The sequence below is a fragment of the Anolis carolinensis genome, chromosome 2 (genome assembly GCF_035594765.1).
Source record: "Anolis carolinensis isolate JA03-04 chromosome 2, rAnoCar3.1.pri, whole genome shotgun sequence".
In the NCBI taxonomy this organism is placed as follows: domain Eukaryota; kingdom Metazoa; phylum Chordata; class Lepidosauria; order Squamata; family Dactyloidae; genus Anolis; species Anolis carolinensis.
The window spans coordinates 231,097,992-231,123,333 of NC_085842.1; the positions used below are offsets into that span (position 1 = coordinate 231,097,992).

Consider the following 25,342-nt stretch of genomic DNA (forward strand, 5'->3'; position numbering starts at 1 on the left):
AGGAGTTAGAGGCAACTATTTATTGATGAAGTAGCATTTTTCTATTAATTTATACATAGAAATATGCAGTTCTCTTGCTGTAACATTGCTTTCTGGTTAGCTGGTTATGTTTTGATGACATCTTTCATATATCAAAGGGATGTTACTGTGGAAAAACAACCAAGTTGGAAAGTGGTTTCACACAGCTGTTCATATATAGAGTAGTAATTAGAAAACGACAATAAAAATCCTTCTCTCACACAGTGACCAGCTGGTTGCACATAGTTTGTAGTGGCTTTGCATGATTTCCTGGGCATCCATGAGCTGGGAAATGGTTTGTAAGGTTTTCATGAAGCTGCTTGTGAGATTTCCCTATGACTGCCATATGGACAATTGTGTTTGGAGACCTTAAAAGTATAAGAGAAATGTATTAGTGGCTTTCAGCTGAAAACACAACCAGGATATTTTGAGTTTTATATGTAGCAATAGTAATGAAATTAAGCAGATTGGACCTTTCTGTGGTGCAAACAAAGCGTTCTGCTAAGAGAAAATCTTTAATTCTGGTTGCACATCTTCATGATTTTTGAAACAAAGGCAACCATCTGTGCTTGAAGCAGCCTGTTTGTTCATAAGGCTATCTGCGTGAAGAACTGAAAATGTTTTATTTTCTTACTCTACAGGTTTCCTATGCTCGACCAAGCTCAGCTTCCATTAGAGATGCAAATCTATATGTCAGCGGTCTCCCAAAAACTATGACACAGAAAGAACTGGAACAACTATTCTCCCAGTATGGACGAATTATAACTTCTCGTATTCTAGTTGACCAAGTCACTGGTAAGTAAAAAGCTGCTCTGCATAGTTTTTCACTTTTTCAACCCACCAGATTGTGAAATACTCTACCTTCCAATACAGCAGTTTTGCTTCCAGAACATATCAAAGGTATATGTGGGCCAGAAAATACAATTTTCTGCTGGAATTGTTCATAAATATGCATGGACAAAAATAGATTGTGGAATGTAGTCAGCCAGCCTGAGTCATTTCCACCTTGAAGGTGCAGGTTTGAAGCCTGTTTCATGCCTTGTAATAAATTTACAGCTACTATAATCTTCATTTCCAAGCTACTGAGTGAAAATAGTCCCCGTGTTCCTTAAAAAATGTTAATAAAAAGGGGAGGGGTAAAAAAGAAAAGAAAAATATAACACAGAAATGCTCAGCTGTTCTCTTAGGCTAAGACTGGATGAAGCTCAAATTGGAAATTGTTACTAGGACTTTGACAAGTTGCATTATCCTACTACTGAAGAATTATGAACTGTGAGATTCAAAGGGAAACAAATCTCCAGGGTTTTAAAAAAATAAAAGAAGGTGTGAAAGACATATTGATTTGAGACATAAATATTGAACAGTTTCTTTTTTATTAAACTCATTCTTAGCTTTCCAAGCCCTGCCAACTTAGCAAACACATCTCTACTTTTTTTCTACAGTGTAAAAAATCAGTATGAATGAGATCTGTTAAAAGGGATGGAGTGTGGACCATCCTTTTGAAACAGGAGTTTACATATTTAAAATCTGAAGTGTATTCCCAGCTTATGTTTCTGATTTGAATCTCGTTTAATTTTTGGACTTCACAGACCTGATCACTTTGTCTTTCATGAGTTGGACAAAACTTCAAAAATAACGTTGTGGACTTATGGGCATCTTCTTTTTGTTTTTAAAAAAAAGCCTTTCTCTCACACCTCTTTTTCACGAAGTATCCTGTTTGCACCTTATATGTGGTGCAGCAAAAGGGGGTCAACAGTGACAATCTTGCTTCTTTCTTTGTAGTTCAAGCAGCAGCTCCAGCATACTTTGCAGATACGCATCCAGTTGATGAATAGCCTCGAACCATTTATAAATGCTAACTGGTTCCAGGAGTAGACACAAAAGGAAGAAATTTTCTGTGGCATTGCAGGGACATATATGACACACTGCACCAGATGTTAGCAATTGCTGCCACTGATTTCCCAACCTTAATTTCCAAAGATATACTGTACTCTTCCATTGTATATTGAACACAGTAGATAAAGCCAAAAAAGAATTCAGTTGTGTTTTTCTGTGTCTTTTAATGTTTGTAATTACAACTGCAGTAATTCCTGTTAACCATATAAACCGGGGTTGATGGGAATTATGAGCAGAAACATATGGACTGCACCAGGTTGAAGAAGACTTTCAAATTCCATACTCTTGTGACTTTGGCATGTTATTAGTATGCTATACTGAAAACCACCTTTCCTGTTTGGGTTATTTTTTAATGGATCTAACTATGCACTGTTAAATGATGAGAGGATGAATGCATATAAGAAAGTTGGAAATGCCAGGGTAGGTGGGTGGCATACTGCAATCTAACATTTGTATAATAATGAGTGAGGTCATCAGCCCATCTAGTTTAGTACCATCTACCCTGATTCTAGAGTTAAGATGGTCAGTTTTGAGGGACCTGGACCCTCTCCTCATACTTTTTAGGTTGTATCTCCTCCATCTTCCCCTTCTGTTTCAAAAGGGAAATATTTGACTCCCAAAAGTAGATCTACTTAACAGGAATTGTATATCTGGGTGTGATTTATGATTTTTAAAGACTGCTTCTTGTTATTTTTTGAGAGGATGTAAGGTTGGAATACATTAAAATTTTAAATACACGTTTTTCTTGCTTTGCTAACAAATGCCTCCATGCAATCATGACCATGGCCACATGACCTTGGAGGTGTCTGTCGACAACGCCGGCTCTTCATCTTAGAAATGGAGATGAGCACCAACCCTCAAAGTCGGACACAACTAGACTTAATGTCAGAGGAAAGCCTTTACCTTCTTTAACAAAGGCCAGGCCTTAAATTTAGAACCTCTGTATATAAAGTAGGTATATATTTGAATAGTGAACTATGCCACTTCTTGGTCTTTTATCTAGGAATTTTTGGTCCTGAGTATTTTTGCTTTTCTTCCCAGAAACCTTTTGCTGTTGTTGCAGGGGCCAAGGAATATAAATTACCAAAATAATCTGAAGGTTACGTGTTTCCCACTAGTAGCCTAATCAGAAAGACTAGTGATACATTGAATGTCATCTGATCACTTCTACCTTATGTTGTTTAATAGTGTTGCTCTTCATTCTGACTACCAACACACTGACTCACTTGTTACTAGATCTACAAGCATTTTGGCATTCACTTGTTGGACCTGGCTCTGAATTCCTTCCTTGTTACACATTTTCTATAAACTAGTATTTGAGTTATTAAAAAATAAAAACCATATACAGGCAGTCCCCAAGTTATGAACAAGATCGGTCCTATAGGTTTGTTCAAAGCTTTGAATAGCATAGGGAAGGGTTAACACTCCAGTCGAGTTGGATTTGCTGTCTGTGCTCCTGTTCAGAAGATTTCACCTCACTTTCTGTCCCCTGTAATCATTGGATTTTGAGAAAAATTAGTTTGTTGTGGAAACAATGATTGGTGAGAAAGCTTCATTGGTAACACCTTTCCCCCCACGATCTTTCAAGTGTGAATTTCCTTTCTGAGAGGTAGATTTCTCTCACTGCCTGTTTTTTTTATTTTTTATTTTTTTACAGCATATATATTCCGCCCTTCTCACCCCGAAGGGGACTCAGGGCGGATCACATTACGCATATAGGCAAACATTCAATGCCTTTTAACATAGAACAAAGACAAGACAAACATGGCTCCAAGCGAGTGTTGTCTCAGCCCCATTCTAACTATGAGTTATTTGTAACTTGGGGATTTCTCACCCTACATACAATTGTAGTAAAAAAAAAAAAAAAGCAACCCAGGTTGACTAAGCCATGGCTTATTGGTGAGTGCTCTTAACTCTTAAGAACAAAGGAACTATCCCCTTCTCTGAGTAAAGTGGCAAAAAGCAAGAGCATATCCCGGAAGAACTTAAAAGAAACACGAGTAGATCATCTATCTTCACTTGACACTACGTCTGGGTTTTCTTTCTTTTTTAAAATGATTCTGCAATGAAATTGAAATATTGGTGCTTTCCCCTCTATGGAATGAACTCCAACATGTCCAGAGGTCATATCAAAATGTGTAATTTTGGCCCACAAACCTGTCCTTGATTTATACATGAAGTCAACTTATATACACAGCTTAACTGCTGAAACATTGCTTCCTTATGAACTTGCTTGTGTACCGCTGTCAAAATTGAATCTTTTTATGAAGAGTGATGAAATTGGCATGCAAGCCTTAGAAGTGAACAGTGAATTAGCCCTGTGCCTTCTACTTTTGTGCAGGAGTATCAAGGGGTGTGGGCTTCATTCGATTTGACAAGCGGATTGAGGCAGAAGAAGCGATCAAAGGCTTGAATGGGCAGAAACCTCCAGGTGCCACGGAGCCAATCACTGTAAAGTTTGCCAACAATCCAAGCCAAAAAACAAATCAGGCCATCCTTTCTCAACTGTACCAGTCTCCAAACAGAAGGTATCCAGGACCTCTAGCTCAGCAGGCTCAACGTTTTAGGTAAGTGGGAATGGTATAATGTCTCAAAAGGAGCTCTTCAATCTGAAATCTTCTTTGAACTAGGTTATCCTTTCCTTGTAGGAGGATTGGGTTTTGTCATATGTTGTTGGGTTTTGAAACGTTTTGTGTCTGTAAGGAACAACAGTAAATACTTTTTAAAGGCACTGCCATCTGTTGGCAGCTGTAAACTGAGGGAGTTAAAGCAGTTAATTAGTAACACATGAACAATAGGAAATACACTTTCCAATCTACATCGTGATTTTGGGATTAATTTTGTTATGTAGGATATGTAGTTTCAGATCAGACCAATTTTTTAACTGCATGGAAGTGCACATTCACTTCTACCTTGTAGTTAGCCGTTCTGGATCATACTGTTCACCCTGCAATTTTTTACAATTGAAAAAACCTTGTGTGTGTATGTATACACACACATACACACATAGAGAGAGAGAAAGAGGGGGAGACATTTGCTGTTTCTCTGAGTGGGTCTTTGTTCCTGTGACACAGAGCTTGCAGCCATATGCTTTCCTCTGTGATATTTTAGTGTACTGAAAAGGACAGATGGTGTGAATTGAAACAAACACTGTGTTGATCTGCATTTGTTAACTCCTTGGAGCTTTATATAAGTTTTGTGCTGTTTTGTGAAAGCTTGTATGTGTGTGCATGTGTTTGCAGGCTTGCGCTTGTATATTTGCTCTAAACGTGATGCTGTTGTTGTTTAGGCCATTTTAAGAAGTTACTTTTTTTTAAAGACAGAAGGTAACAGGTATAATTGTACAAAGCAGAATAATAGCCAAATCAAAAAGACTGGTGGTACTTTTAAAACAAAAAAATGCTGAAGTAGAAGTTTTGTTTTTTTAAAAAAAACAAAACTAGAGGGGGGTGTTAATTTTTTCATTTCAGGTATGTGACCAGTGGCAGGAATAACTAAGCAATTGAACTGAAACAAGTTGTTTGAACGTTATGCAAGTAACTTATTCTCTCTCAAAATTTTTACTCTTGTAAGCCATTCTCCCAGACCGTGAAGAGGCAGCTGTTTTTATTCAGTATTCAGTGGATTTTCTAACCTTTTTAGAGAATTTTTGGTTTTTGTTGTTTTGTTTTATTTTCAAAAGGTAACTGTTGAGCCGCTGAATATTGAATAAAAGTAGACTTGCCCTTTCTCCATAGGCAGACTGCCTGCTCCAGTACTGAGTGCCGGAGCAGAGGTAGCACTGCTCTGAAGAGGAATCCCAGAATATTCTGTGCCTGAAGTAAGGTCATTGGGGAATTGCTGCACTGGCATGAAAAGAGGTAAATAAACATCTGTAGAAATGGCTAATGCCAGGGTTGGCTTTTTGAAATCCCTGAGCAATCTTTATTCAAAGTACAGTGCTTCAGCTCTCCCCTATATTACCTACAAGCTTATAAATTACATGATATGCACTGTTTTGATGACAGTAGATTAATCTTGACGGGGAAGGAAGATGCAGTATACATACTGGAATTCGCACAGAAAAAGCTCCCATCCTTTCTTGACCTGTCTTTTACTAAACTAACTGTTTTACTGTGTTCTTTTTGTCTTTCTCCTGCCTGACTCCCACAACATTTCTTGACTAAGATGCTGACCCCTATTAATGTATAATATTTTCAGCCCCAACCTTATGAATCTCAACTGATTTGTTTGCCCAAAAGTGATCCACTGTAGCCGCATGTTAAATGAAAGGACCACTTAATCCCAGGTGAAACCAGCATAGAAGGAAGATTTTTATGCTGATAATTACATTGAAAGCCCTGGAACCAGTTCAGGGGCTGGATGGTGCTTACATGCCACTGCAGAGGCTGGCCTTGAGATGAATCCAGGATCTCAGTATCCACATCTTGACAGCTATGGAGACTATGGATTTGTTTCAACTCCTTTGTTGGAATACGCATATATAACCACCACATTGACAAGCCTTATTCAAACCACATTAAATGGTCAATGTAGATATGTCCATAGATTTCCATCTACAGGTGACTGAGCTTGTTTACTTTTGTTCAGGATCAACCTAGATCACATGTGTCAATCTCTAGACCCACGGGCCAAATCTGGCCAACCGTGTCACTTCATGTGGCCCTCCAGATGCTGGACTACAGCTTCTGTATTCCTCATTACTAGACATCATGACTAGGGCTGATGGGAGCTATGATACAGTTTCAGCTGGAAGGCTTCTGTGTGTTCTGTTTATTCAGCAAAGGGGGCTTTGAATTTAGATAAAAGGCATGTGGGTATGATGACTAAATTTAAAATGTCCTTTAACCTTTCTGCAACTGCAGTTTCTATGAGGCTACAATTCCCGTTATCCCCAGTCCGCATAGCGGATAATCAAAAGTGATGGGAATTGTTCATCTCGAGACCCAAACTGGCCATTGGCCACTATGTAAAAAAATTATAGTTGACCCTCTGTCTCCTTAGGTTCTCTGTCCATGGATTCAATCTGACTTTAACCAGTTAATTGAATACTCAAATATTTTACTAAAATTTTTAACCAACTGCATCAAAACCGAGATTTACTGGTGGGGCTTTTGAAATGAATAACAAAAGATCATCTGTAAAAAGAATGTTTTTAAATTCTAAATCAATATACACAAATCTATTGAGCCTGGCATTTGGTCTAATGGCACATGCTAAAGGTTGAAATGGGGTACAAGTAATCCCTGCCTTGTACGTCGTTCCAATATATAAAGGATAAATTAAAGTGGAACCGTCACCTGTTTTTTTAGTAGAACTTCACTGTATATATATCAAAAACATTGATGGCAATCTTCCACCACTGATGGGTTCAATTATTACTTGCTAGTTTATAAAAATATCACATGACAAATCTGAGATATCATGTTCATCTAAATCCTGGAGTTCAGAATATTGGCTGTTCACTCAAAAAAGAGATGAGTAGTTCTCCATATATGAATTTATCCTCCATATCCTTTATTTGACATTGGCAAGAAGCTGTATTTTTGTTATGAATTGCTTGCTTTGAATTAAAGCATAAGAAACAAGCACTGTACATATGTGGTGTAGCTAAGAAACATCTATGTCAATTCTAGAAAAGTGGTGGTGGTAAGACTTAAAATAAATGACACGAAAGTGGTTGTGAGAGGATAAGAATTCAAATTCAATGCTTAGTCTTGTGCATATTTTCCCCTTATATATTCTCCTGGTAAACGTTTGCTCGGTTGTCCAAGAATGCCCAAGACTGGAGCTTGCTGTCATTCACACACCGACAAACCCAGGTGAATTTTGTGGATATCTGAATGTAAATTCAAACCAAAAATATTGAAGATTACAATATCAGTATCAGAAGCCTATACAAATAATGAAATCTTATGTACTTCAATGCGTAAATGATTTTGGCCATTCAAACAATTCTTTTGGCGATAGTTTTTCCTTATATGGACATTAGTGATAACATATATACTTGCTGAAATACATCCTCACAGAGAAAAACGTTGGGAATAATCTATGAGAGTTGCAAGAGATTGTTTGAAATATGTATTGCTGCCCTTGATGTACATCATTTATGCCATGGTTGCCTCTGGTAAAACCTGTTTTGCTATTCGTTTCCTTTTGGGGGGGAAACACATTAAAACTTGTTTACCAGTGGCAATGGCAACATAAGAAAAGCTCAGACTGTTTAGTGTGGTCCAGAGATTTGCAAAACTTGATTTGACCATAGGCAACAGTAAGGCCATGGGAATCAAGGATTTTCTTACGCTATTTTCAGTTCTCTTCGAAAATGTTTGGTCTCAATCCCTCCACAGAGACTTTTTTTCCATAGTATGCAAATGGAAGGTAATACTACTAGATCTACCTCTAATGTTCAGAAATTCAGGAGCTAAGAAGGGTTTCTTTCCCTCCTATTGACAGCTTCTTTTCATTGGAATAATTTTTGTAATTAAATAAATTATTCCAAAGGCTGATAACATCAAGTGTTTAACATAGTATTCAAATTGCTTCTATAATTGTGCAAATTTGATCATACATAATTACTCGCAGATATTTGAAAATTGTGGGAGCTGTGCCTAAAATAGAGCATTTCTTATTAAAGACTGTGGGTGAAGAAATGTTAAAAAAAAAAAAAGGACTGCTTTATTCTGTATTCATTGTAAAGTAGAATTGTATTGAAAATAATGGAGAAAAATAGATAGATAGATAGATAGATAGATAGATAGATAGATAGATAGATAGGAGAGAACTCTGCTTTGGTATAATAATAATGATAATAATAACAACCACCACCTTATATCCCGCCACCATCTCCCCAAAGGGACTCGGGGCGGCTCACATGGGACGAGCCCAACAAAACATAGGTTAAAAACACAGTACATGAATTAAACCAATATAAACAATAATTATACAACAGCATAAAACACATAAAACAGCAATTACTTTAAAACCTGGCTGCAAGTACAGCATATGTGGAGGGCAACTAGTGCAGGACTGTAAGTAGTGTTCGTGGGAGGTACAGGGATACTCAAGGATAGGGGCAAGAGCAGTAAACTCATCAAGACACTGGAAACCTAAAAAGAATGGGAGCAGAGATAAAGTGTGTTGAAAATTGTAAACAAACTGCCTAACTGGCGGGACTGTTCACTCAAATGCGCATCAGAACATCCAAGTTTTTAAATCCTTCCAGAAGGTGGATAATGAAGGTGCCAGTCTGATCTCTCTGGGGAGAGAGTTCCAGAGTCGAGGGGCCACCACCAAGAAGGCCCTCTCCCTCATCCCCACCAACTGCTCTTGGAATAGAGGTGGGAGCGAGAGAAGGGCCTCCCCGGAAGATCTTGAGGCCCACGTTGACTTTTGTGACTTTGATTATTCACGGATTTGATTACAAATATTCTCTAAGAATTTCTAGATCCTATTATGACTATGGTTAATTTTATCTAGTCATGCTGGAGGACCTAAAGATTTCTAGAGAGAAAGCTCTCTTGGAATCTCTAGGTCCTCCAGTACAATTCTGCATTCAGTTTCCAGAAGAATTTGATCATACAATTATCCTGGAAAACCTAAAAAATTCGTAGATTCGTTATTCACTTTCACTGGCATTTTCTGCCCCTACCCAGTGAATGTGGAGAGATGACTTCATATATTGGGAACCAACACGTCTCTTTTAATAATGCCACCAAAGCAATATTTATGAATGAATTATTTCCTCTTCAAGGATTTGTAATGTAGCAGAAATGGTTCCCCTCGGGTTTTCCAGAATGATTGAGTTGAAAAATCTGTCTTTCGTCTTGACAATTAAAGACAAAAACTCAAAGTGAGGCTTTTTGATTTAAGAAGTCAAATGCATTCTTGCTATCTGTGTTGCCCTGCATGTTCTATTGTATTTGGTGCACTTTGTTATCATTTGTTATAGCACATCCTATTTCTGTATAAGTGTGTGCATGTATCTCTATTGCCTTTTTGGTTTAAAGGGCTTCCACAGCATAAATGCATCTTTCAGTTAGTTTTATAAAATTTTATAACCTCTATCTTTCAGATAAATTTCAGTCAAAAATCAAAGGCAAATTAAAAACCCTTTCAACATTAAAGCATTTTGTGATCATTTGTGCATCAGGGCAGAGTAAGCAAGTTTCCTATTTCTGATTTTCATGATCTGGATGGTACATTTAGCCACCATAGGTACCATGTATACTCAGGTAGAAGTTGAGGGAAGATTTCCTTGTCAAGATTATGGATTTTGATATGATCCATGGATCAAGTGAGGGCTATTCTGTGGAGAGGAAAAAGCACCAGAGCTGCCTTGGGGCCAGCTGTGCCTGACTACCACTGCCTTTTTCCCAGTAAGGCATTCAAAAAGGCCAAAAGTTGTGCTTTTTCAAAATCTCCTGGGATGAATTAAGCTCTTTCCCTTCACTGCTCTACTCTGAGAAGGCGATGGTTCTTTTTATTATAAGAATTAATGTACAGAACATTGACCCGTGGTTAAGTTGACCCAGGTTTTTAAGAGTCGATTTTTGGACTAAAATCTCTAGACTTACATAGTATGGATACAGTACCTTGTTCAGAAGAATCAAAACTCAAAAAGAAGAAAAGGTTTCAGTTCACAAAATTATTTTAATTCATGTTGTCAATATCCTATCAGGTGCTTTTGGTCAAATTGTTATTCTGAAACGATGGGTGTTTTTTGCTTATCTTTGCTGGATCTCCCTAAAAGAATTGGTAATGGCTAAGGGATGTAACCAGATAACAGTTCACATTTTATTACTTTCCATGAGAAAAAAATATGGGTTGAGTATCCAAAATGCTTGGAATCAGAAATGTTCCATAGTTTACATTTTTGGGGGATTTTGGAATCTTTACATACACATAATGAGATGTTGCTTAAATGGAAAATTTCACAGAAATCACATACACACACACGTTGCCTGAAAGTAATTTTATACACAATATTGTGTTCTCTGAATCATTAGGAAGCAACAATGGCACTACCTCATCCACCCATGTAGACAATTTTGGAGTATTTAATTCTGGATAAGGAATACTCATCCTGTATTATATTTGTTCTATGTTTGTGTATGTTGTGTCCAATCTGTGTTGACTGCCATTTGAATTTAATACAGGATACTAGTAGTGCTGTTTCATTCTTAATTTGGATTTTAAAAATTAGGCCCCATCTACACTGAGCTTTTACAGTAGTTTCAAAACCGGTATCGGAGAAAACGTTTTTGCTGTGCAGATGATTACACAGGAAATCCCAGAAACAGTTTGAGGCCCAGATGGTGATTATACAAACCACAGAGGGCTGATGCACATTAGAGGTTTTCTTTTGCATGCTTTTCTCGGCGTTTGTTGTCTGGCCACTGCAGTTTGAAGCTAGCTTTGAACTGCATTAAATGGTCAGTGTAGATGAGGTCTTAGAAGTATTTGCTTCATCTGCTTAACCTATTCCAACTTGAGAACAGATCAAAGTGGTAATCACATTTCTATATAAAGTTTATCACAGTTAACATTGATTAAGATGCTTTACTTAAGTTTACATTGGATGGGATGGAAATGGTGTTCTTGAGTTTGAATTCTGTTTCCTAGACAACAGTTAGTGAGGAACTCCAAAAATCTGGGCAAGCAGAAAACTATTTGCTTCATGTAAGTTTTTACCTTTGCATTAAGTTCAGGTTTGGGTTTGTGTGGTCAGAATATGCTGACATGGAAGAATTTTGATAAGTACTTGCAGTTTGCCCATTTACCTCTGACATTTAATTAAGAATAGATCTATATATATAAAAGAGTGATGGCATCACGGCAATTCACAAAACAACAAAAGTACAGGCCCCCCAACCTCAAAATTTGACAACACAACCCATCATCCACGCCTCAAGGTTGATACAACAAAAAGAAAAGAAAAATAAAGTCCTAATTAGAGGGAGAGCAATAATTGTTTTTATCCAATTGCTGCCAGTTTAGAGGGCTAATCTCTGCCCACTTCGTTGCCTAGCAACCAAGGGACAGCCAGGTTTCAGTTAGGGGACAGGCAGATTTAGGCCTCACTTAGACTTCTTCCACAGATTATCTAATTTGCACTGGATTATATGGCAGTGTAGACTCATGGCCCTTCAACACAGCTATATAACCCATTTATAATCTTATATTATCTGCTTTGCACTGGATTATCTTGACTCCACACTGCCATATAATCCACTTCAGTGTGCATTTTATACAGCTGTGAAGAAGGGGCCTCATATAATCCAGTTCTAAGCAGATAATTTAAGATTATCAATATACAGTAGAGTCTCACTTATCCAACATAAACAGGCCGGCAGGATAAGTGAATATGTTGGATAATAAGAAGGGATTCAGGAAAAGCCAATTAAACATCAAATTAGGTAATCGTTATACAAATTAAGCACCAAAACATCATGTTATACAACAAATTTGACAGAAAAAGTAGTTTTATGCGCAGTAATGCTATGTAGTATTTACAGTAGAGTCTCATTTATCCAACACTCGCTTATCCAACGTTCTGGATTATCCAACGCATTTTTGTAGTCAATGCTTTCAATATATCATGATATTTTGGTGCTAAATTCATAAATACAGTAATTACTATATAGCATTACTGTGTACTGAACTACTTTTTCTGACAAATTTATTGTCTAACATGTTGTTTTGGTGCTTAATTTGTAAAATCATAACTTAATTTGATGTTTAATAGGGTTATCCTTAATTCCTCATTATCCAACATATTCGCTTATCCAACGTTCTGCCGGCCCGTTTATGTTGGATAAGTGAGACTCTATTGTACTGTATTTACAAATTTACCACTAAAATATCACAATGAATTTAAAACACTGACTACAAAAACATTGATTATGAAAAGCAGTCTGCGTTGGATAATCCAGAACATTGTATAAGCGAATGTTGGATAAGTGAGATTCTTCTTTAATATGAAATAATTACTGGGATAGAATAATGCAGAACAATATAATCTCTAAAACCAGGACAGTAAATAAACAGGGGAATTCCACACAGGAAACAATCGGGGCCAGCTAACACCTCCCAACGAAGTATTCCCATCATCAAAGTCTGGCAAATCCTGTTTTCTCAGGGTCACAGACAGTAGAAGCACATAAAATATCGCAAACAACACCACTCTGAAAACAAGGGAATTCCAGACAGGAAACAATCAGGGCCAGCTAACACCTCCCAACAAAAAATTCACTTAGGGAGGAAACAGCCAGGCTTTAAAGCTGCAAGGCCATTACATCCTAATCATTTTTCCTAATTGCAGCATTCATACTTGCCTCCAACAAACAAAAAAAACCAATCAGAAATATTGTATATTCACAACCTTTAGGAAATAATATCCCCTGATGGCGCAGCGTGTTAAAGCACTGAGCTGCTGAACTTCTGGACCGAAAGGCCACAGGTTTGAATTGGGGGAGCGGAGAGAGCCCCCACTGTTAGCCCCAGCTTCTGCCAAACCAGAAGTTCGAAAACATGCAAATGTGAGTGCATCAATAGGTACTGCTCCTGCGGGAAGGTAACGCCGCTCCATGTAGTCATCCCACATGACCTTGGAGGAGTCTACGGACAACGCTGGCTCTTCGGCTTAGAAATGGAGATGAGCACCAACCCCCAGAGTCAGACATGACTGGACTTAATGTCTGGGGAAAACCTTTACCCTTTACCTTAACTACCACCAATTCCTCAATACTTTATTTCCCATACCACCATACTTCGCCACAGCAACGCGTGGCCGGGCACAGCTAGTGTAGTATAAAATGCATATTGTAACAGACTAACACGACTACTTCTTGAAAACGATAAGTGTTTGCAATGGTGGCACAGATAATTAACATGGATTCGAAGGTTACAGGTTGGATCCTATTATAGTCACACTTTTGACAGACCATTGAATTGAATTTGGTCGTGACTAATGTGTTTTTTTTTTATTTCAACGGGTCTGCTCAAAATATATTTAAATCTGTATTCAGGCCAATCTAATTTGCTATCAGAAATGGAGTAGAGAATGGATTTCCCACTGAGTAACAGAAAAAACACAGAGTAACTGAGATTCTTTTTCAACCTGATAGGCTTTTTGGTAATGGAGTGAGAGTGTAGGCAAAATGTAGTCCTTGCTGGGTAAGGATTTCTGAAAAGCATCTCTGTATAAAATTGATTCTCTGAACTATTCTAATTCAGGTGTTCTTTTGCTTTAAAAATGCCTAATTGTCTTGATAGTGTTGAATTGAAAGTCTTGTTTTATATCCTCCTGAGGCTGAGCTGCTCTTTTACATAAATACCTAATGGAAATTTAATCAAGGTTGGCTTTGTGAAAATACTTGTACAGTTTCCCTTCTCTCTCTAGCAAAGTGGGGGACAGGGTGAGTACAGGTAATATATATTAGTCATACATCAGAAGCCCTTGTAAACCTCTTCGACGAGAAACGTTCCCAGACAAAAGTAGCAACTTTCCCTTGAAGGTAAAAGATCCAAAGACTGAACATTTCACTAAATGTGTTTTTCAGGTTGGACAATCTGCTCAATATGGCTTATGGAGTGAAGAGGTAATGAGGAATATTGTTTGGTTCCTAATAATTAACGTTGCTAATATTGTAATAGCTCTCGAATTCATTTTGGAGTATTGGTACCTTTTAAATATCTGTAGATGATGTTATGTTAATTTGCATGTGAATACATTAGCATCGTTTTATTTCAGTGCATCTATTCACCACTACCTGTCATGTCACCACTTTTATGAGTTCATCAGTTTCCAGCATTTTAATATTGCTCATCTGTGTAGCTTGTGCACTGTTTTCTTGGCTTTTAATGTTGTATGGCCTCCTTAGTCAGAATTATGTGTTTTGGAATAATTTTAGGACCTTTTTGTTCTAGGGTGACTAAGGCTCAATTTAGCCACTGAGGTACCACAGCAAGTCATTTTCCAGTGCCAATAGTATTGGAGATAGTGAGGGGAAACAAACTTAATACAGGGATAACGGCAGCCTAATAATGATACAAGAATTAGCATTGTGTAGTGATTTGAGCCTTGGACTATGACTCTGGAGACCAGGATTTATATCCTTACTCAGCCATAGACAGGCTTGGGTGCAAGTCACATTCTCTCAGACACAGGATATGTTTGCCCTTAGGATCACTAAAGGTCAGAAACAATTTGAAGGCACCCAGTAACAATAACAATACAGTCTTAAGAACAGGCAAAATGTGAACCTCTAGTAAGTTGTTGCTGAAATGCAACTATTATGAACCCAAGCCAGTATTGCCAATGGTGAGGAATATGGGGACTTACACATTAGTAACATCAGAAGGGTCTCATTGCCTACTCTTGCTTTTGATATAGGAAACTGGTCATCATTTAGATAATGTGGCAAAAATGCAGCCATTTCTTTAAAATGAAATCAAATTGAAAGAAAGTAGGAATCCAGACCATATATTTCCCATTGCATGAAAGCATTTTTTGAGTATGCCTCAGTGAGGTTTTAAATTATTCTTGCAGAAAATCAGGATATGAATAACTAAAAATGAATGTGTTTGAAACAATTACATATTACAGTAGATGTGCCACTGCTAATGGCTTTCTAGGTTAGTGGTAGGAGGAACCTGATTAGATTGTCACTACATTGTAAGACAGAGGAAGTATTACAATTGATATTTTATAAAGGTTTAAAAAAGGATCTAAACCAGAAAAGAAATCTCAAATTGAAGGCTAGCATTGCATTGTAACACTTGCCTGCTTGAAAAAGACAGGGGCAAGGTGTTTGCATGTGAGAGAGAAGAGAATACCTGTGCTAAACTTGTAACAGTAACTTTTCAATGTGGCTTAATTTTGTCTGTATCACAAAAAGGAATTAGTAAAATACTTCCAATGTTTGGCCAATTTCATCCCCACAATATTTTTAATAAAGGCTTACATTTTGTCCTTTTTAAAATATTTTAATTTTTTAAAAAATAACGCAATGATTAATTACAATTGGAAACACACCTTTTTGAGGTAGGAAAGCAAGAATACAACCCATCCAGAAAACTCTACTATTGTGATACAGTAGAAGATTTTTTAGGCAGTTTGTTCTGATGAGTTTCAACCCTTTGTAGTTGTAATTACTCAGGTACAATGGAGATAGAAAACCCCTTTCCACCCAGTTTTTTTTTTACATGACCCCAAGTATATTGGTATATGAAATAGGTATAGAAATCAGCATTGCTAAACAGGCTTATTTTCCTTTTTGTGGAGTAGAGCTAAAACATTTTCTACAGTGTAAACATTGCACATTGCTGCTAACATTAGTGTAAATGGGTGGCATTCAGAAACCTTTTACAATTACGAAATATTTTGTGACCTCAACATTTACTTAGAGGGACCCCATTTGGGTTTGAGATCCACAGATTAAGCAGTGGTCTACATAACAGTCATACCCAATTCTGGGGACACACACAGCATGCTCGTCAGACTTCAGAAGAGTCAGAGAAGAGATAATATACAGAGAGAGTTATATGAGCATGGACTATCACCAATGCTCACAGCGCATTGCTAGGCACAACAATAGCACAAGGCACAACAATAATTCTGGCATGTTATATGAAAATCACTGCACTATGGCATTTGCAATGTGGGCTTTGTATGCTTAGAAACATAATGTAGCTCTGGCTAAAACCACAAACTTTGAAGGAAGAAACAAACACATTAACCACAAATGCATACAGAAGCTAGGCAGAAGAGCTTTTGGTTTAATTCATTCATTAATTATTATGTGCAAATAGATTGCATTCTAAAATCCTGACTCTGATCCAGTCTTTTCCTAAACATAACTTTCTTGTTTTTGTTTTTTCTTCTGCGCTGGGCAGTAGGTTTTCTCCAATGACTATTGATGGAATGACCAGTTTGGCTGGGATCAATATCCCGGGACATGCGGGAACCGGATGGTGCATTTTTGTGTACAATTTAGCTCCCGATGCGGACGAGAGCATCCTGTGGCAAATGTTCGGACCCTTCGGAGCAGTCACCAATGTGAAAGTTATCCGCGACTTCAACACAAACAAGTGCAAAGGTTTTGGATTTGTGACTATGACAAACTATGATGAGGCCGCCATGGCAATAGCCAGCCTGAATGGATACCGCCTTGGAGACAGAGTTTTGCAGGTCTCGTTTAAAACAAACAAAACGCACAAAGCCTAATGAGTTGCCCTCAGCCCAATTTATATTTGAAAACTATTCAACAAAGGCAAGTTAAAAGAAACTTTATACATTAGTAAATGTCTTTGTAAGTCAGTGTTGAGATGGGGAGGGGGGGAAATAACAGACTAGCATCCTAAGAAATATGCGAGATTTTTTATTGCTAGTATTTGAATTAAAACTTCTTAAATATCTTATGTTTGAATATGGACAAAGGTACAGGGTTTTTACCTGTCACAATGCATTCTATTGCCTTCTTTGAAGAAGGCGGACCTTTTAAAATGTTTGAGCTAAGGGAAGAAATTTCTTTTACACGACTGCCTTGAACCTGTGAGTAGATATTGAGGCTTTGTGTTACAATTCTTGAGTTGATTAGTCTTATGTTGTGTTTGATTTACAATTTAATGCCTTGCTGTTTAGTCCGTTTGAGAAAAGTGTTTTGAAGTTTACATTTTTATTTATAAAGTTTAAAAATATTTATTTTGTAATTATTATTTGGGTTGGGGAAGGGGGGTGGTGCATTATAAAAGCTTATTGTAAGATTAATGGAGAACTTTTCGTAAAGCAGTACCTTGCCAAAGAGATAAGAGCCTCTTTGATGTGGGTTTAAAAAAACAAAGCATCTATTTTTATAAAAAAGAGAAAATTTGGAGAAACTTTTTACAGGTCCTGGAACAAATATTTTGACTTGAATACTTTGAGAAATCTCTTCATATGACACCTAGTGAGCTTTTAAAACTTACCAGGAAATTTGCAGTGGTTGGGGGGAAAAACACTTTAGAGAGATTTATGATGTAGAAATTCTTTAGAGATCTTTGTTACTCAAGAAGTGGAATCACTGGGAAAACACTGCTGGTTTTGATTTTGTAATCGTTGGTGCAGTCTCTGAACATCCTGGTTACTATGTGATAGGTGGCTCACGTTAACTTGTGATTTTGAAACAAAAGAAAAAAATTAAAAGTATATTAAGAGCAGGCAAGAAATTTAAATTAACTGAGATGGGGGGGAAAATCTGTTCTTCCTATAGAATTCCCTTCAGATAGAGCTCATGGTGTTTAGTGATGTACTTGCAGTATTGTTTGAAGAATTGTTTTGTCTTAAAGAAAACAAAGATGTTTGCACATGGTTTGCACAGTGGCAGACCGGGAAGAAGCAGTCTTGCGTTGGATATATTTGAAGGTATTTTGAAAGTTACGTTTAAGGCTAACACCTGAGCTTTGTGTAATGTAAATAAGATCTTTAGTTTATGAACCTCTTTTCAGCTAATACTTTTGAGTTTTCCTCTGATTTTTCGTTTCCTTTACTTAACATGCCAAGTGATGTTCAAATTTTGAATGTTTTTGTATGTTCCTTTTTTCCTTTGTAAATGGCATTAAGATTGTTACTTGAGGTCTGCTTATTCATTTTTGTTGTCCTGAGGACTTGAATTTACAGTGTATCAGATATGTTGCAAATTTTGTCTGTAGATAGTCTAGCTTCAGCTGTTTATGGTGATGCTACATTTTTGTTTATAAATATGTTTGTGGTAAAAAATGAGTATAACCATAGGTTTTGAACAAACTCCTTACATTTTTCATACCAGAATCATAAATACCTGTATGCTATTGAAATTTAACTTTGTATGATGCTTAAATCACTTATTTGGGGAAATAATAAAGTCTTTACCATGTATGGAAGAAATCTAAGGTCAAAAAATACTACTATTTTCTGATTAGCATCTAGCTTATAATAAATTTTTAAAAAGCTGAAGGCTGCAGTGCCTTCAACAGGATGCACTGACAACTATATAGTTACGTCCTGCTTTTTGTATAAACTGAGATGCTCATAATGCTTCCCCTTAGAACAAGCAGTGTGCTATGCATAACATACTTGTACATGATCTTTGCAGTTGCTTTTTGATTCTTATTTTTTAAACGAAACTGTAGTTATAAATTTTCAGTATAGTACAGTACATAATACTGTGGAAGAATAAAGTGTGCTAAAGTGTCAAGCGACTTTTCATGCTAGACCCATTCAATGCTACTCAAATCAATTGGCCTCCTAGAGAAAACACTTGTCTTTTGGTGTTGAGCAACTGTTTTGGGTTAACACAAATTTTCTATGTATTGGAAAACAAAACGAGAATCCATTGCGGTGAAGGGGTGCGGGCAGGGAAACAGCAGCTACATTCTTTGCTACTATATGCTATTGTAGCAAGACAAACAAAAAAAGGCATTGATGAGAAGGCATGACTATTGGGCTTCACTTTACACTGTTTCTCAGAGCACTTAATAAAATGTAAGGCTGGTATTTATTTGAAGTTGTACAGTATGACTTAATTCACATCTGTTGGAGTAGAAAAAATATATTCTGTTGAGTATTTAAAAGAGGCTGTACATGTTTTCTTTTGTGTTTGGATCCTTTGTACTTTTTCATGTTCAGTACATCAATAAACAAAAGTTGAAGGGAAAGAACAGTGTGGTGCAGAGCTCTTTTAGCACTTTGGTTTATTTTTGAAATACGTTTTTTTGGATGTGAGATATTTCCCCCTACAGATTTTAAATATGGGTTCAAACTTGGTACCTATTGCAAAAACAAGATTTGCCTCAACACAAAATACTTTGATTTGCGTATTATCCATCCATATCCAGGTTCTGTCACATGATGTCAGTTTTGCATGCAGGTTTTATGGTGTGAAATAAGCCTGATAGTACACCTACATGCATCAGCATTGATATTTAGCACTCTCATGACAATAAGAAATTATAAGTTACAAGTCACCAACTATGACCCCTCCAGTCATTGTTGTATTGCAGTTCCTAGCATCCCTCGTCATTGGTAGTGCTAGAATGGAAGGAAGATATGATCCTACAGTGTTTAGAGTCTCACTATCCCTATATTAAAAGTTTGCATTTAAATAAGGAGTGCTCTCACATTTACACAATGATATCACCATGATTACACTTTAACTTCCATGGCTGCATCCTATAGAATTCTGAACATTGTCGTTTGGTGAGGTACTAGTCCTCACCCTCCATAAAATTGCATATCCCATGATTCCATTGGATATTTCCATGGCAGTTAAAGTGGATTCAAAATTCTGTAATTATATTATGCGAAAGGGTCCCATGTTAGGTTTTTAAAATGTGAAGGCTATAACACTGATGGTTTACACAGGCGAGCATATTCACAGCAGGGAATACTTACCAAAACCAATGGCAGATGCGTAGCTCCATATCATAGAAGCTATTTTTTTGAACCTGAAATTTCTGTGCTGTCCTAGAAGGTCATAAGCCATATCCTTCAACATTTCAGAGATGAAAACTGGGACACGTGGTTAAGCAACAGGGGATTCTGGTCAAGATGAGAAAAAAATATTGGGAAAGAAAACATACAAGCTAGGAAAAGACTGCAGTAATCCCCTTTTTGCCTCAGTCTGCATTGAGCCCAAAGGTTGCCTACCCTTCTCTAAACCCCAACTTCATTGCCACTTGAACTGTTGTTATTCATTTGTTGTGCATTTAACACAGAGAACTCTCAGTGACCTCAGTGCAGTGACCTCCTTTCCTGTCTTATCTGCCTTCTTACTATAAATTATTGGGTTACGTAGTTTACAGAAGTGAGGCTTTGATTAAGAGAGAAGTATTGTTCTTCATCTTAATATATGTACCATTTGCTATATTGGTCCCAAACTGTATAAAGTATGATCAGGATATTTGAAGGAAAAGTAAAATGTTAATGTAAAATGTATGGAAGCTTCTGGTTTTTTGGAATTTTTTTTAACTGAATACATAGACAATTCAATTCTATTTGGTATTGTGTAACATTCAAAATTTGCATGCAACTCCAATAGTGTTGAACCAATGAAATAGAAATATATCTATTTTACCTTTGTTTACTGTATTAAAAAAGTGATTTTATTATGAGTTGAGTGGTCATAAGAAGACCTCGTCTGAAGTGATCACATGGATCAGAATTTTTAAAGATGGAACTAAAGGAAACATGCGGTCTACGGAATTTAAAATGTGCTATTTAGGTAAAGCAGCAAATATTTTTCTGGAAGCTCACTTAAACTGAATCTAGCATAAATTATTAAGTATTGTTTTTGAAGCCCTTATCCTGGTTGGACGAAGCACAAAGAGATGGCAGAAAAAGACAACTTTGTTGATTTCTTCACCTCCCAGCTGCTTCCTAACCTCTTCCAGGTAAGTTTCAACTCTGGCCTTCTTTGAGGTATAAACCTTTGTGATAGGTATGTGACACTATAAAATTTCAAAACATGCAAGGTATGCTTTCAGAATTGTATTTACTGGAAATCTTGGTTTTCATTTAGAAAAGAAAAAAAATAATTCTTACATTTCTGAGTGTTGTATGTGACCAATGTTTAAAGAAATTGTAGAAAGCTACAGGTGGGGCACAATTATTTGTAGGAAGTTTGTACAAGTTACGGCTAGTCTTGGCAATCCACCAGCATTTAGTTATGCTCAATCTCACCAGCAATACTCACGTGTATACCCTGAAACAGATTAAAGTTAATGTTATGAGATTCCTGTTTAACTTACTTACTTGTGAGTTGCTGTCTATGGGACAACACTGTGGTTGAGGCTTGGGCCTGAATCAGTTTGACCGAAAGTGAATTGTAATATTTGGTGGTACGGTTTGTGTAATCTCCCCGAAAACAGAATGGGGAAGAGAGAACCAAGAAGCTGGGCAAAATGGATTAAAAGAGCTAGAAGATGGAGATAAGTCTGCAATATACATGAGGCAGGGGTCTGCTGCAGGACTCCTGGAGAAGATGGGATTACCCACAGTGTTTTTTCTCACTCCCCAGCAGTGCAGTGTCAATTTCTTTTGGAAAAGTTTCCTAGGCTGCTCCTCCAGAGAGGGCCCTGCTGGGAACTCGCTTTCCCAGCAGCACTTGCATGGGTTGAAGTTGAAGTTTTTCTCTCTGTTTCTCAGCCAATAAAATGCCTGGTTGTGTCCATGCTCTGATTACCTGAGAATGGACACAACCAACGACTACAATTCCCAGAACTCTCTCTTACGGTTTGTCTTACTTTAAAAATGTTATGGTAATAAGTTAAAATAATTCTAAATGATCAGTAGATTGGTTAATTGTTCTGAAACTTGGCAGGCCTGCAGTTGTAAATGGTGTAAAACTGAGGTAGGTTTCATGCAGGCCATAAAATGATTGAGGATTGAGCCTTTAAAGTTTCCCACTGTAGCCAATGGGCCAAATCTTTACCAAATGAAAACTGCAACACCTCCTCCCAATTCGACTAATTTCCCAGTAAACAGAATGAGGGGTTAGCTGAAATGGACCCTGAAAGGCCATGCTTTTTGGCCAAATAATACAAGCCTTCTGTGGGCCTTTAGATTGACAAATGAACACCATATATTTCTTTTTTAAACCTGTCATTCCATAGGGTTTGGTATCATACTAATTTTTGTAATTTAAGTTCTGTTTTTGAGCAACATCTACACTGTTTTTAGTACAGACTTCAGTGTGGATAAGTATGGATTATATGTGGCTACTTCAATTTTGTTTTTAAGATTTTGTAGTACAATCTAAAGGAATAATGTGGCAGTTGAACAACTTAACCTTGACTTGATCGCAATCCTTTCTGGCCCGTATTAGTTTTGAATAAGTTATTTCACAAATCCATTATGCATCAAAAGTTTTTTTAACTCTATAAAAATCATATTATACTGAATACAATTTTAATGCTTTTTTGATACACATTTCATAGTAAACTATTTTTGCACCGTTTTGTACTGAGATCTCTATTGCAAAATGTTGGGAAGTGCAATGGACTCTTTTTTTAAAAACAGAAAGTTGCTTCCAGTTTACGCCTGGTTTTAAGAAAGGCATTCCCTGCCACTTAACATTACAAACAGGCTCCAAAGCCCTCCTAGAGAGCATTTTGGGGCAATTGTTTTATTCCTGGGGCCATAAAACAGACCGAGGAAACTACATTTCCGCCATCCCAGTTTGACTTCTGCTATGGAGAACTTTACCCATAGAATTTTAACCAAGATGGTTCTGTCTTTAATACAATGTGCAAACAATTTGTATCTCGTATAATGCCAGAAACTGGACTCGTTTCAGTAAGAAAATGATCTCCAGATCTCTTGGTGACTGTGTGCACTACAGCTTCTGTCTATTCTCTTGTTTATTAATCTGGAGTCTCTGTACGTAACTGTACATATACTGAAGCAGGGTAGCAATAGGCATTTTCCAACCAATTTAAATTTGTTAACTCTGATTGATTCCATTACCTCAAAGGTGCCAAAATCATCAATGCATGGAGAATCCGTGGAGACAGAGAGCTAAAATACAGTGTTTCCTCATTACTTTGTGGTTTGCTTTTTGCGGATCCACTGTTTCACAGTTTTCAATAAACTCTAAAAGAATACTATAAATCATAAAAAAATTACAGCCTAAGGAAGGAGAAGCCGAAGGGAGAGAAAGGGAGCCCAAGCTGCTATGGGAGGAGAGGGAGGTGATTTATCAACACACGATTTGTTGATAAAGACTTAAAATAGTGTATAACTTCTAAAATAATGTATAAATATATAGCATCCCTACTTCACAGATTTTCGCTTATTGCGGGTGGTCCTGGAACCTAACCCCCGCGATTAGTGAGGGAACACTGTAGTTGTCCGTGCTCTTTAGTTTTTATCCAGTTTGGGTCCCCAGATGTTGTTGAACAACTTCCATCAATTTTGATTATCCACCGTACAGACTGGGGATCATGGGAATTGAAATCCAAAAATACTTGGGGCTGAGGTTAGGGAAAGGTTAAAGGAAATTTTAAAGCCAGACATCATATCCACAAGCCTTGTATCTAAATTCAAGCCCCTCTGTCCTGACTAAACAGAATAAACTTCAAAGTTCGAGATGTTGCTGCTAAAGAGTTGAGTTTGGTGATTTCTGAGACACTAGCATTGTGCTTCCCTGAGAATATACAGTAACATGAATTAGTGATTCTCAAAAACATCATGGTTCCTCAGTCACTGGCTGGCTTAGAGTTGGACCAGTGAGTTTCCTTTAGCCAAGTACTTTTGCCAGCCTTGATTATTACATAGTTCCCCAGACATGCTTCTTCCATTGGATCAGACTGTGAACTTGGATTTAGGTGGGTTTTGCCAGGAGCTCTACTGTGTGCAGTCTGCATCTCTATAATTATCTTTTAGGCCAAGTGCTTATGTAATGCTGCCTCCCTGCAAATTAGGACTGAAAACTCAAAAGTGCACTTCCTTTCTGGCATAAATTCATAATGCTTTTTATAAAGCAGTTTAAGCATCATAAAGTGATTTAAATTAAAGGATACAAACCATGACTGTCATCCTGTGGTCTCAAATTCTCCCTATCCTCTCCGCTTGTCAAATTTTGACATTGGTTTTGTATTAATCCAGATATCCATTGACCAAGAATTTTCTTAAAGCATTTCGTCCAGACCAGGGGTCTCCAAACTAAGGCCCGTGGGCCAGATGTGGCCCTTCTGGCCCCTGTCCTAAACTTTAGACTTAGAGTTGTCCTAAGTCTGAAACGACTTGAAGGCATACAACAACAACAATCCTAATTAACTTCATCATCCAAAAGCAAGCCCACATTTCCCATTGAAAGATGAGTAAGTTTATGTTAGTGAAAATTGTTCTTCATTTTAAATACAGTAGAGTCTCACTTATCCAACATAATCGGGCCGGCAGAACATTGGATAAGCGAATATGTTGGATAATAAGGAGAGATTAAGGAAAGGTCTATTAAACATCAATTTAGGTTATGATTTTACAAATTAAGCACCAAAACATGATGTTTAACAACAAATTTGACAGAAAAAGTAGTTCAATACACAGTAATGCTATGTAGTAATTACTGTATTTACGAATTTAGCACCAAAATATCACGATATATTGAAAACATTGACTACAAAAATGTGTTGGATAATCCAGAACGTTGGATAAGCGAGTGTTGGATAAGTGAGACTCTACTGTATTGTATTGCCTTTCATGGGTTTTTTTTTTGCACTACAGATAAGATATGAATCAGTTCATGCTTTTCCCCCCCAAACTATAGTCTGACCCCCCAACAGTCAGAGGTACTGTGAAGCAGCCCCCTGCTTAAAAAGTTTGAGGACCCCTGTTCCAGACCATTCAAATCAATAAATGCAAGAGGTAACATACAATATTTTACTTATCTTGACAATGGCAACCAATAGT

At 37.2% G+C, this 25,342-nt stretch overlaps 1 protein-coding gene across 14 annotated transcripts in view; it reads left to right on the forward strand.

Annotated features, from left to right (window-relative positions):
* Positions 1-19,593, forward strand: part of elavl2 (ELAV like RNA binding protein 2) — a 212,990-nt gene extending 193,397 nt beyond the window's left edge. For 11 of the 14 annotated variants that reach the window (XM_008103466.3, XM_062971873.1, XM_008103471.3 and 8 more), the window contains 4 exons: positions 660-813; positions 4,256-4,481; positions 14,478-14,516; positions 16,813-19,593. In XM_008103466.3, coding sequence (XP_008101673.1) covers positions 660-813; positions 4,256-4,481; positions 14,478-14,516; positions 16,813-17,143 — 750 coding nt within the window. In that variant the 3' untranslated portion in view covers positions 17,144-19,593. The remainder of the gene's footprint in view (positions 1-659; positions 814-4,255; positions 4,482-14,477; positions 14,517-16,812) is intronic. The other 3 variants (XM_062971874.1, XM_062971872.1, XM_062971870.1) reach the window with 1 other exon arrangement.
* Positions 19,594-25,342: the final 5,749 nt, after the last annotated feature.